The sequence below is a fragment of the Myotis davidii genome, unplaced genomic scaffold (genome assembly GCF_000327345.1).
Source record: "Myotis davidii unplaced genomic scaffold, ASM32734v1 scaffold370, whole genome shotgun sequence".
NCBI lineage: Eukaryota > Metazoa > Chordata > Mammalia > Chiroptera > Vespertilionidae > Myotis > Myotis davidii.
Window position 1 is genome coordinate 3664174 of NW_006288615.1, and position 13540 is coordinate 3677713.

The following is a 13540-nucleotide window of genomic DNA, read 5'->3' on the forward strand; positions in this document are numbered from 1 at the left end:
AAGACAAAAGAGGACAAGAGAAGACAAGAGAGAAACAATGATTAGTTGCCTCCCCATACGCACCCCGAATGGGGATTGAACCTGCAACTTAGGTATGCCCCTTTAACTGGGAATTGAACCAACAACGCTTTTGGTGCATGGGACAATGCTCCAATCAACTGAACTACCAGGTCAGGGCACAAATTATTTTAACTCTTAATGTATCTTCTTCTGAACTTACATATATACTGTTTACTCTGCATACTTTTAAAAAACATATATATTTTATTTCAGAGAGGAAGGGAGAGGGATAGAGAGAAACATCAATGATGACAGAGAATTATTGATTAGCTGCCTCCTGCATGCCCCAGATATGTGCCCTGATTGGTAATCGAACTGTGACCTCCTGGTCCATAGGTCAGCATTCAACCACTGAGCCACTATGCCTGGACTACTCTGTGTTCTTTTTATGTTTGCTATTAACAGAGTCTTTGCGGCACATAGCCTATTCCTTTTCAAATTATGATGTGTCATATATTAATTGAGATCCATAGTTTCTCTCTCTCTCTCTCTCTCTCTCTCTCTCTCTCTCTCTCACACACACACACACACACACACACACACACACACACTTTTTTTTACTATAGGAAGAGGCCCTGCGACGCCAGAGGGAGCAAGAGATTGCATTAAGGCGACAGCGAGAAGAAGAAGAAAGGCAGCAGCAGGAAGAAGCTCTTAGGAGGCTGGAGGAGAGGAGAAGAGAAGAGGAAGAAAGGCGGAAGCAGGAAGAATTGTTACGCAAGCAGGTAACCAGATGGTTTACTCTTCTCATTGCTACTTGAAGCTGGGAATTAGTGATGAAGAAAGTGTTCAGATAGCCTGTCTTTTTCAGGTTGCTGAAAATTGCCAAAAGAGACCTAACTGGCTCTTCCTATTTTTGTAATAACTGTCCCACATGTAATTATAAAAGCTGAGCTAAATATTAGAGAAGCAAAACAAACAAAAAAATAGACCACCAGTGAAGAAATCCAAAGACATGCTCTTTAAAAACCAAAAGTGAGATCTGCAAGTTGACAACTTTTGCCTGAGGGTGTGCCTCAATTCATTCTTTGAAAGTGTACAATTCAGTGCTGCTTAATAAAGTCCCAAGATTCTGCAACAATTAGCACTATCTAATTCTAGTCCAACCATGTTATTCTGCCATTACCAGCAGCCAGAGGGGTGGAGGGTGGGTTGAGGAGAGTTCTTCCAAGGAACCTGTGGGCCACAATGGGTGAGAGCCAGGGACTGAATGAAGTGCTCTTGTGAAGTTGCTCTGGTTCCAGCCCTGGCTGAGACTTTCTTGGTCATCAACATCCCTGCAAGGTCCTGGCAGCAGTTCGCCTCAATGTTGGAACAGTTTCCAGGAGACTTCCCTGCAGCTGGCGGTGATCACTTAGAGATCAGTACTTATCACAAATATTCAAAGTGGCATTTCTTTTATGTAGAACTGGCAAGCCAATGAAAATGTATCCTGTAAGCATGCTAGGCCTTTGTGGCTACTTTAAATATATTTTAAAAGAGTATTTAACTCTACCTTATATCATCATAAATAAAGTTTCTGCCTTTCTCTGTCACTTCAGAAGTGATTCAGATTTTAAAAAACCACACCACACAATTAAATTTTCTTTTCTTTTTCCTGGGAAGGAAGAGGAGGCTGCAAAATGGGCCCGAGAAGAAGAAGAAGCCCAGCGTCGATTAGAGGAGAACCGGCTGCGAATGGAAGAGGAGGCAGCCAGACTGCGGCAGGAGGAGGAAGAGAAGCGGCACAAGGAGTTGATGCGCCAGCGGCAGCAGCAGCAGGAGGCTCTGCGGAGGCTGCAGCAGCAGCAGCAGCAGCAGCAGCTGGCGCAGATGAAGGTAAAGCCTGGGCACCAGTCCTGAGGTGTTACTTGCTAACATCTTAGGTAGATGCTGGCAGTGAAATAGTGTGCTTTCTTCAATGTTAAATTTACTGCAATGGTTTTTTGATCAATAAAACATAATATGATGCATGTACTTTGTGTAGGCCTTTAAACAAGAGAAGAATAAATAAAAGAGGATAGGACATTAGCAGTGATAGAGGCAAAATGAAGTAAATCTCTGGTTCATAATTTTTTAATTTTTAAAAATTGATTTTAGAGAGGGGGAGAGAGACATCAATCAGTTGCCTCCAATACATACCCAGACAGGGAATTGAACCCGCCACCTTTTGGTGCTCCAGGCGAAGCTCCCTCCGATCAACTGAGCCACCTGGCCAGGGCATGTGTTTCATAAATTTAATGCAGCTCATTGGAGTGTCTACTGTAGCAGTAAAGTTCTGCTGAGGTAAAGGTGAATAAGAGAAGATACCTCCCCTCAAGATAAAAACATTTGGATGTGTAAATAGGAACTGTCATACAGAGCTTGAAAGGCAGCTGACTTGAAGTTATGTATACAAAGTGTTATTTTATGAGTATTCAAAGCATTATTTGAAGTTGTAGAAAGAGAAAACTGAGAGACCAGTAAAGAGAATATGATGGTGGTAGTGAGAATGAATAGAAAGGGCTGGCAGGACAGACTTGTATTAATAGCAATCAGCAAGACTTAGTGACTGTCTAGGTCTGAAGGACAAAGCTGGGGTGGCTGCTAGTTAGTAAGCTTCAGTGACTGGGAAAGCAGTGGAACTGTTGATGAAGCTGGAGTGATTGGGAGGGGGCAAGCAGATTTATGGCAGGGTCTGCACAACTTCACATGGAGTCTGTAGTTAGTAGTAAGGCTCAATGTCCCCTGTCTTCAAGGGGCTTACAGTAAATACAAACAGGAAATTAGAATACAGTATGGTGAGAGACAAGTGGCCTTAGGCATTACTGTTTTGTGACTGGCTAGAATAGTTAGTAAAGTCCCACTCTCCCCAATTGTGTGAAGCCTCTGCTGATGCTCTTCTGGGGCACAGCCGTGGGTGTGCCCAGAATCACTCTGGGATAATACTGATTTGAACAGGCCTTTCTTTGATTTTCTTTTTCCACATCCAGCTGTTCAGCTCCACTAGTTGCCAGCTGGATTGCTCTATTGTTCTCAAAAGTGCCCTGGGGCAGAAGTTGCTTCTTGTTGATCCATACTGATCCGATCAAATTCTGGCTTCTTTGAAGAGCTGTTTCCTGAGGTCAATATTTGAAGTTAGTTCTGACCCCAGGATAACTTCCTTCAACTCTTTCATTGGTTCTCTGAGACCAAGTAGTGGTAGACAGGTCAGCCTCTATCTCCAGTAAATCTGCCCATTTCCTCCCAGTTGCCTTTCTCCCTTGTCCTTCACTGTTTTTTTGAAAGTGTTCCTGGCTCAAACTCCTCATTCTCCACGCTGTTGCAAATGAAGTCAGTTCCTTTGGGAAGAGGCCTGGAGCTCTCCATATTCCAGTCTGTTCCTCCCACCTTCACTCCCAAGCAAAATCTCTGAGTCACAGCTCTGGGGCTGGGAACAATGGGGTGCTTTTCTCTGAGTGACACCACTGCTTTAGGTCTTTTTAGCTTGCCTTTCCTGGTGGCATGGTGGCCTTTCCAGTAAGGGCAGTGGAAATCAGAACCCTAGTAGTCTTAGTAGTTTTCAGTTTACGAGGAGGGATAAGCATGAGGAGGGAGCCCCCACCTCTCAGCTGTATTGGCCTATAACCGCCTTTGCATCAGGTAGCTGGAGTTAGGATGAGAAACGCCGATGTGCTTTCCAGGAAGCCAGCCAATGGACTGGCAGCTGAGGGGGAGAGGGAGGCTGTGTCCCTGGCTCCACTCATTGGAGTGGAGTTTCTGTCTGATGGAACTGGGAGTTGGGAGAGAGGGGTTTTGGTATAAGTACCACAGACTGTTCTTAACCAAGTTTTAGCAGCTTTTCTTGAAATGTTTCATTTGCTGTATTCCCTTGGGAACATTCCCAAAATCTTTAAGTTATTTTGAAAAAAATACTTTCCACCGGTTTTGCTAAAGAATTGGGTCTACAGAGCTCCTCGTGCTATCATATTGGATGTGGAACACAATCTTTTTTAAAATAAAAAATAAGATAGCAATGTCAGGGCAGAAAAAAGTAAATAAAACAAATTGACAAAGGATAGTAGGCATTCAGGGGTATGCCCAATTCCCTACTATTTGCTGCTGATTTGGAAGAGAATTGCTCTGAAAAGCATGATTAGTAAAATGCAATTCTGAGTGGGCTGTACAGGATGTTGGTTGAACTGGAAAATGTCCTAAGGCAATGTTGATGGAGTGATGGGATATTATTTCCTATGTACAGATAAGATTTAAGGAAAATGATAGTTATCTGCAGACATTTGTCTGTCATGTGAAAATTTAGATTTGTTCTGCTTTACTCCAGAGAGCAGACCTGTGAATCACGAGCAAAAAGTACACTGAAGTATATTTTGGCACAGCAGTAGGAAGGATCTCAGAGCTGCCTAAAAGGGAAATAGGTCATTTCAGGAGGTTGTGTATCTCTTCCTGGTGTGGGCCTAGGTCAGTGATGGCGAACCTTTTGAGCTTGGCGTGTCAGCATTTTGAAAAACCCTAACTTAACTCTGGTGTCGTGTCACATATAGAAATTTTTTGATATTTGCAACCATAGTAAAACAAAGGTTTATATTTTTGATATTTATTTTATATATTTAAATGCCATTTAACAAAGAAAAATCAACCAAAAAAATGAGTTCGTGTGTCACTTCTGACACGCGTGTCATAGATTCACCATCACTGGCCTAGGTTCTGTGTAAGAGGAAGGGAAGGGGGTGTGGGGCTGGTTCCAGGGTACTATGGGGTGACACATCCACTGGGATTTTATTTTTTTAAAAATATGTTGTTACTGATTTTAGGGAGAGAGGAAGGGAGAGGGAAAAAAAGAGAAACATCAATCAGTTGTCTCCCATATGCACCCCGGCCAGGGATTGAACCCACAGCCCAGGCATGTGCCCTGATCAGGAATCTAATGTGTGACCTTTCAGTGCAGGGTAGGATTTCAGACATCAGTGGTTACTGGCTATTATCTAATTGCAAAAGTATGCAGATTCTCTGGCCTGACCTTTGGCTCTTCTGGTTCATCAAATGTGGGGCCAGGGCATCTACATTTTTACAGGATCTCCCATGTGATGCTACCAGGTTTGAGATCTAATGCCTTATTGATCTTGATAGCACCTTCCAAGTGGATCATTTCTTATGGAGAAAAAGCATTTGTCTGTGCTCAATTTTGCTTACCTGATCCACCATCTTTCTCTCTTAGTTTCCCTCTGCACTCCTCCCACACCTCAGGACTGGCGCATTTTGAGAGAAATGCCCCTACTACCTATCACATTGGCCAAAAATTGTTACGAATTGATTCATGCTGTTCAGTAGTGTTTAAGGCTATTCATTTGGCTAGCTGTTAGGTAATATCAATGGCAATTGTAATTGTTTATACCCTTATCCCATAAGCTCCAATTGTAGAGATTTCTGCTAAGAAGCCATTGTTTTGGGGTGGGGGGTGGGGAGGGGTGGCGGCGGCGGTGGCTTTGGGACATTTTGTTTGTTTTCATCCATATTCACGTATTATTTTTATTAAATGTTTTAAGTCTGGTTTGTATTTTATTTTTAAGAACCATAAGATGTCTCACAATTTGAATGCATAATTTTATTGCCTAGGAGACCAAGGGATTCTCTTAGAATAATCAGACTTTTTTTCTTTTTTAATCTTCATTTGAGGACATGCTTAGAGAGAGGAAGGGGGAGACAGAGAGACAGAGACAGACATTGATGTGAGAGAGAAACATTGACCGGTTGCCTTCTGTACACTCCCTGAGTGGGGATCAAACCTGCTACCCAGGTATGTGCCCTGACGGGAATCAAACTGGCAATCTTTCAGTGCATGGAACAACACTCAACCAATTGAACCACTCTGGCTGGGCAATAATCATGTTTTTGAGAATGCTAAGGTATTTAGAACCCATATATTTACACTCTATTTTAGTCCATAATTTTAAGGGATAGGAAAATAGAGTTATTGATTAAAAGCTGCTTGGTGCTCAGGACTAGAAGCTACAGTTTGGTTAATAATGACTTTCATAAAAGACTGAAAACTATGCCTGGTGTCTTCCATTAGCTGTCCACTTCAGCTCTCCCTGCAGAAATCTGTCCTTACCCCTTTCACTGGAAAGTCGCACATCATGCTCTAATTGCCTCCTTGGATTAAAAATTTAGTGTTACCTTTGTTTATTTGTTTCCCTTTATGTCTGTATATTGCTGTATATGTCAATGCTAGACATAACAAATTGGCAATCCCCAAATGGTAGAGCAAATAAAAGTGTATTGTATATATTTTAAGTTGTTTTGAAATAACCTTACGTTTGGAGTAGTGACAGAAAATTTAAAAGAAACCAACTTGGAGAATAGTGTGTAAAAGTATTGCACGGGGAGTCTGAATGTTCTGTTTGTACACGATACATTAGTGCCTGTTTCCTGTCCACATTTCCTCATGCACTATTCTGCTTTCCTTTTCTGTTAGCTTCCCTCTTCTTCAACGTGGGGTCAGCAGTCTAATACAACAGCATGTCAGTCCCAGGCAACGTTGTCATTGGCTGAAATCCAAAAACTGGAAGAGGAACGAGAACGGCAACTTCGGGAAGAGGTAAATTTCAAAAGTAAATGTGGTCCAGTCCAACAGTGTTACAGATTAGCTAGTGTGATTCTGGGTTAGTGAAGATAATTATTATTGTCAGATTGCTGTGTGTCTGAATTGCGTGTTGATTATCTTAATTTTTTTAATGTAGTTCTTGAGAATAACTCATGATGTTTCAGAATTGTGAGTTCTATGCAGATATCCAATTGTAAATTTGAATTTTAGAATGCAGAATACATTCTTCTGTAGGGTGTTGGGTTTTTGACTTTCCTAGAAAACCGTAAAATATGCCAAGATGAGAAATTAAGTCTCTGTTTGTAAGTCTGTATCCCGTAGTAGTTGTAAGTTGATATCTTTAGCATAGTAAGGATATAGAAGAATGAAAGAAGAAATGGAGGGGAGGGATACAGTTCTTTATATGAGAAAATGAGTAAGTAAAATGGTTTGGTTTAATATGCCATATATTCATCCATCCCTCCCATATTTGCTGAGTACCTACTCAGTTATAGTTAGAGTCTAAGATTATAGCTGAATCCAAAACAGGCAAAATTCTCTGCTTTTATTTTATTTTAAATATATTTTTATTGATTTCAGAGAGGTAGGGAGAGGGAGAGAGAGAGAGAAACATCAATGATGAGAGAGAATCATTGATCGGCTGCCTCCACATGCCCTCTACTGGGGATCAAGCCACAACTCAGGCATGTGCCCTTGACTGGAATTGAAGCTGATGCTCTATCCACTGAGCCAAACTGGGTAGGGCCAAAATTCTCCGCTTTTTATAAAGCTTACCCTCTAATTGAGAGGAGATGACAATAAAAGTTGTTAATGGTAGTGATTGGTTGTCTAATTTTAGCTAGTGCAATCTAGCTAAGAAAGGCCTCTGAAAAGGTAGCATAAAGTACAGAGTCTTAAAAAAAGTGTGTATGTGGATATGATTGAAGGCAGAGTAGTCAGTTTGTTACAATGCACGCTGTCATTTTAGAGCTGAGTAGTATCATTTACTGAAGGCCGAGGGTGCACAAAGAGAAGTGGGTGTTGTCTCTACATATTCACCATGTAGTGTGCTTGATCTCATCAAATGGGTTAAAATATTTCATCTTTAAAATTACCTTATTTCCCACCCTCTTCAGATAGAGAAAGACTGAACTTACCCTGAAATCATTTCTTTATTTAAAAAGCTTATCAACAGCCCTAGCCGGTTTGGCTCAGTGGAGAGAGTGTCGGCCTGTGGATTGAAGGGTGCCAGGTTCGATTCCGGCCAAGGGCACATGCCTGGGTTGCAGGCTCAATCCCTAGTGTGGGGTGTGCAGGAGGCAGCCAGTCAATGATTCTCCCTTATCAGTGTTTCTATCTCTTCCTCTCCCTTCCTCCCTGAAATCAATAAAAACTAAATAAAATTTTAGAAAGCTTATCAACAAATGGATACATAGCAGAGTATATCATCAACCTTTAAGGCTAGAAATTGTTCCATAATTTTGGTCTCTGCTGAGTGAAAAATAATAGTAGTTATCAGAGAATCACAGGTCTTGGTCATCTTTTCAAGTTAGGCATTGCTTCATTTATATTTTCTTTGAACCATAAATCTTCATTTACTTTTTTAAAGGTATGAAATGCTCCTCAATAGATATTTCTCATGTAGGGAGGCCTAAGATAATTTTATTTTATTCTTTCCTGGGAGGTAGCCTTTTCAGGACCCTCCAGTCTGTTCAAATCTGGATGCTCAGGGCTTGATGTGCAGCTATTCTGTTTTTCTTTTCTTTCTTTCTTTTTTTAAATTGATTTTAGAGAAGAAGGGAGAAGGAGAGAGAGCTGCCCAGCTGTATTGGGTGGGGTAGGGCAGGTAGTCTGGAGTCTCATTACTGCTTTTTATGGACCTTCAGCCAGTCTTCCTCTGTTTGAGATATTCATGCCTCTATCCCAGGCTTTCTGTATGAATTAACTCATTTCTGAGCTTCCTTTACTTAATTTTCAACTTATTGGGTCTTTTACATTGGCTATCATTGTTTATCTGCTTTCCAGCTTTTTAATTGATTCTGTTTTCTTTGTCCTTAAGGTTTGTACTTTAAATTTTTTTTTCTGTCATTTTGGTAGGGCTTTAGGAAATAAGCATGTGTTTCATTTCTATGCTTAACCAGAAGCCCTACTTAAATTTTAAGAAGTAATTCTGCATTTGATCTTCTTATTTCCTCTTAGTAGCTTTAGTAGTCAGATGTTTAATTTGGTATGGCTACTATATATTTGCACTCCAGTTAGTATACTGGGCATGTGTAACAATTATTTTTGAAACTGGAATCTTGAGCTGGCTTCCATTTCTGTGCAGCAACAGAGGCGCCAGCAGAGGGAGATGATGAAGGCTCTGCAGCAACAGCAGCAGCAGCAACAGCAGCAGCAGCAGAAACTCTCAGGCTGGGGGAATGTCAGCAAACCCGCAGGCACCACCAAGTCGCTCCTGGAGATACAACAGGAGGAAGCCAGGCAAATGCAGAAGCAGCAGCAGCAGCAGCAACACCAGCAACCAAACAGAGCCCGGAATAGTACGGTGGGTTCATTTTCCCGAGCTGTCATTCTGAGGATGGGTGTTGTGAGTTTCTCTTTTCTGGCTTTTGTGTACTCTTTTTATCTTTTTTCATATTGTTAACTGTAATCATTTGTCTCTTTTTCTTTAACAGCATTCCAACCTGCACACCAGCATTGGGAATTCTGTTTGGGGCTCTATAAATACCGGTCCTTCCAACCAGTGGTCATCTGACCTAGTTAGTAGTATCTGGAGTAATGCTGACACTAAAAACTCCAACATGGGATTCTGGGATGATGCAGTGAAAGAGGTGGGACCTAGGAACTCAACAAATAAAAACAAAAATAACGCCAGTCTCAGGTAGGGCTCAAAATGATCAAACCTATACTCCTTGATGGGTTGGGGGAAGGGACGCTTGGGAATTGGGATATTGGGTGGGCAGAGAAAGGTAGTTATTTAGTTTCTGCTTATTTTCATCTGTGTCTAAGCACATGAGGTTATAGTTTGGTGACCTAGGGGCTCCTACTGCTGGGCACTTAGTCCATTGCCTGTCACATGGTAACCACTTAGTAAATATTAGGTATATTATATTTTTGTTGTTGTTGAACATTTTTCCAAGATATTCTCTAGATCTTAATGTTTTTTTCTAAATATATATTTTTAAGTTACTTATACTAAAATAAGTATAATAAGCACTTCTGTAATGGCCTTAAACCTGTTTATTTTTATGATGTTATCTCTCACCTTCATCTTTCTTTCCTTAATATACAGTGTTGTTGAATGAGCATGGGTTTTAGTGTTAAGTGAAACATGAACTGAAATCCCAGCACTAGCACTTAGCTGTGTGACCTTGAGCCTCAGTTCCCTCATCTGTAAAATGAAGATAAGAATAACTTCATGGGTATAGTTGTAAAGATTAAATGAATACATGTGAAGTAGTTAGTAAGGTGCCTGGCACATAGCAGCTACTTAATAAATGGTAGTGTTGTCAGATTGTTTCTTCTCAATTGAGGGCCTAATAAATTATGAATAGGATGCTAAATATCTGCCAGCTCATAGAGGACTGTGCTTTTAGACCTTTGTGTGCAATATCTTTATTCCCTTTGATAACCCAAAGAAATATTAGTATCATTTTACAGATGAGGAAACTGAGGCTTAGCAAAATTTAAAGAATTAACATAGCACACATAGGAAGAATTGAATCATTTCTCTGAAAAGAAGCCCTGTATTCACAAACTAGAATGTATTTGCTGAGACTAGATTTTAAAGGGGTATTGAGTAAACCCTATCCTACCCCAAACCCAAATATTTGAATTTTTGGAGCCAAGCATTGGATTATTGGATAACCATCCAGTGTTGCCAAAACATTATTTATGGTGTTGTAGTATAATCATATAGTAACAGTTTCTGGGAATATAATATTGCCCTATTGTTTTGCTTTAGTAAATCTGTAGGTGTGTCTAACCGGCAGAATAAGAAAGTAGAAGAAGAAGAAAAGTTGCTGAAGCTCTTTCAGGGAGTAAATAAAGCCCAAGATGGATTTACCCAATGGTGTGAACAGATGCTTCATGCCCTTAATACGGCAAATAACTTGGATGGTAAGAATTGGGGAGGGAAACCTAGCATGTGGGATGGCAGAGCAGGACCCACAAAGAGGTTGGCAAACAGGAATGTTCTAATGGAGGTCAAGTCCTGCACCTGCCATAAAAACGTGGCTCTTTAATCGTATATAACTTGTGACAGAGGCCCTATAATACTGTGCTCAAATAGATTATCAGAGGTTGCCAAAAAGTAAATGCTATCTCTGGCTGTCTTATGGTGTATAAGACAGAAGTGGTCATAGTTCCTTACTGATCATTTTATGAAGGACAGTGCCAACTGGGCAAGTATGAAGGAAAGTAACTGTTGTGGTGAGGACAAAGGTCAACCTGGGCAAGAAGAGGTTGAGGTGATGATTGAGCTCTTCCCTTCCTGCCTTGGGGGTGGGATGGGAATTGTGTGACAGAGTAAGCAGACTTAATTTTGTATAGCATAAAACTAGGACTAGTATGTGGAAGTGAAAAGGTTTCAGGACAATTTGAAGAAAAACTTGCTAATTGTTAGCTGTTCACAAAGAGAATTTTCTGCCTTATGTAGAAGTGAGTCTCTCCTTCACCCAAAATGTTTGAACAGAGACTGGTCAGCTTGGTGTTGGGAATTCTCATAGTTACTAGACCACGTTAAACCAGTCCACCTCTGATGTGTCTTATCTAAAACTAAGGATCTTTAAAAACATAGCATTAAAGGGACTGAATGGGTCTTTGCAACATTGTAAAAATATCTAATGTTCTAAAAGAGCCAGAAAAAAAGAAGTAGTAAATAATAGTAATGGCTACCATCCATTAAGCATCTACGATGTGCTAGGCACTCTCTCGGGGTTAACGTATGTTATCTCAATTATTTAATTTTTGCAGCAATTTTATAAGCTCCCTTTACAATGTAGATGATGTTACCTACATTTTATAAATTAGGAAACAGAGGCTCAGAATGATTAAGACGCTCATCAAGGTCACACAGCCAGCAAGTTTTAAACCCATGTCTGTGTAACTCTGACACTTGTGCTTTTCTCCTACACTACAATGCTTGATTTCTCTCTAAACATATGACATCTCAGTGACGTGAAAGGAGGGGATGGCTGTGTCTTTAGTATCTGTCGAGGTGTCTGGTACATATCATGGCACTTAATAAGTATTATTTGAATTTTTAAAAAATGAATACCCAGATGACTTCAGTCTTAGGCAAGCAGTTGTTTCAATTGACATAACGTTTAGTAAAACTAAGCATGTGTGATATGTCTTTATTTGACTCTAGTCCATTTCAGATAATTTGAGGTACTGCAATGATATTGTTGTTGTTTTTTAATTTCTAAAGTAGATTAAGGACTATTTAATACAATAGCTATGTACCTTTTAAGTTTCCGTCATCAGTGTCTGGGTTGAGTTGACAATATATTAAAAACTGAAGCTGATTTGTTGTTATGTGATATTTCATTATTACTCTTTTACATCTTTTCTCCTTTCATGTTGCAGTTCCCACATTTGTTTCTTTCCTGAAAGAAGTAGAATCTCCTTATGAGGTCCATGATTATATTAGGGCCTATTTAGGAGACACCTCTGAGGCCAAGGAGTTTGCCAAGCAGTTCGAGCAACAGCAGCAGCAGCAGCAGCAGCAGCCACAGCAGCAGCAGCAGCCGCCACAGCAGGTAGGAGATGGCAGGGAGTGCAGCCCTGTGCCTGAGCATTTATTCATACCTTGAAATTCTGAGCAGCCAGAGAGATGAAAAGTAAAACAGGGATACCATTTTTGTACGTCAAATGATCAAAGCTGTGGTAGATTTGATATTTTTAAATTACATATCCAGAGATCTTGATGAATTTCTCAGATAGCAAATATAACCATTCATTCGCTGTTAGGCACACTACCAGCACCATTATTATTGGTTCATATACATGCCTCAGTCAAATTGCAAATTTCAACTTGTCACAGTCCCATAAATTTGGTTTAGAACAGTTAAAATCTACAAATGTTAAATCTCCAGTGCTCAGGAACCACTTAACCCAGTACTGACAATTTCCTATGTTTTTGGTGGGGATATTAAAGGTACAATCAGTTCTTGTTATTGATAGTAGTGTGTTCTGTGAAGTTGCTGCCAATACTGAATTAGTGAATACTGAATTATTGTTCCTAGGGGAAATAGAGGGTTAGCTTTTTGTGAACCTGTGGTCACAGCATTTTTGTCAGCTGATCAGTATGTAACCTTATTTTATGTGAGTTTCTGTTTCAAGATGCTTTATTTAATACTAGAGGCCCGGGGCACAAAAATTTGTGCACTTGGTGGGGAGGGGGGTCCCCTCAGCACGGCCTGTGCCCTCTTGCAGTCTGGGACCCCTCGGGAGAGAACGCCCTGCTGGCTTAGGCCTGCTCCCGGGTGGCAGAGGGCAGACCCAATCCCTAGGTGCAGCCCCTGGTCGGGCTCAGAGCAGGGCTGATTGGGGAGTTGGAGCACCGCCCCCTGTCATGCACAGAGCAGGGCGGATCGGGAGGTTGCGATGCCACCCCCAGTCACGCTCAGGGTAGGGCCGTTAGGGGGGTTGGGGCACCGCCCCCTGTCACACTCAAGGCAGGGTTGATGGGGAGGTTGGGGCACCACCCCCTGTCACGCACAGAGCAGGGCCCATCAGGGGATTGAGGAGCTTCCCCCGTCACTCAGAGAGTAGGTGCCAATAGGGGAGTTGGGGCACCGCCCCCTGTCACACACAGATTAGGACCGATCAGGGGGTTGGGACGCCACCACTCTCACACTCAGGGCAGGGCCGATGGGGAGGTTATGGCTCTACCCCATCACACACAGAGCAGGGCTCGTGGGAGGTGTGGGGGTTGTG

The 13540-nt window shown here is 41.4% G+C and overlaps 1 protein-coding gene across 7 annotated transcripts in view; it reads left to right on the forward strand.

Annotated features, from left to right (window-relative positions):
- GIGYF2 (GRB10 interacting GYF protein 2) overlaps positions 1 to 13540 on the forward strand; it is a 133081-nt gene that overhangs the window by 108619 nt on the left and 10922 nt on the right. For all 7 annotated transcript variants that reach the window (XM_015561877.1, XM_015561876.1, XM_006760435.2 and 4 more), the window contains 7 exons: positions 627 to 785; positions 1666 to 1878; positions 6491 to 6613; positions 8925 to 9143; positions 9274 to 9479; positions 10563 to 10717; positions 12188 to 12360. In XM_015561877.1, coding sequence (XP_015417363.1) covers positions 627 to 785; positions 1666 to 1878; positions 6491 to 6613; positions 8925 to 9143; positions 9274 to 9479; positions 10563 to 10717; positions 12188 to 12360 — 1248 coding nt within the window. The remainder of the gene's footprint in view (positions 1 to 626; positions 786 to 1665; positions 1879 to 6490; positions 6614 to 8924; positions 9144 to 9273; positions 9480 to 10562; positions 10718 to 12187; positions 12361 to 13540) is intronic.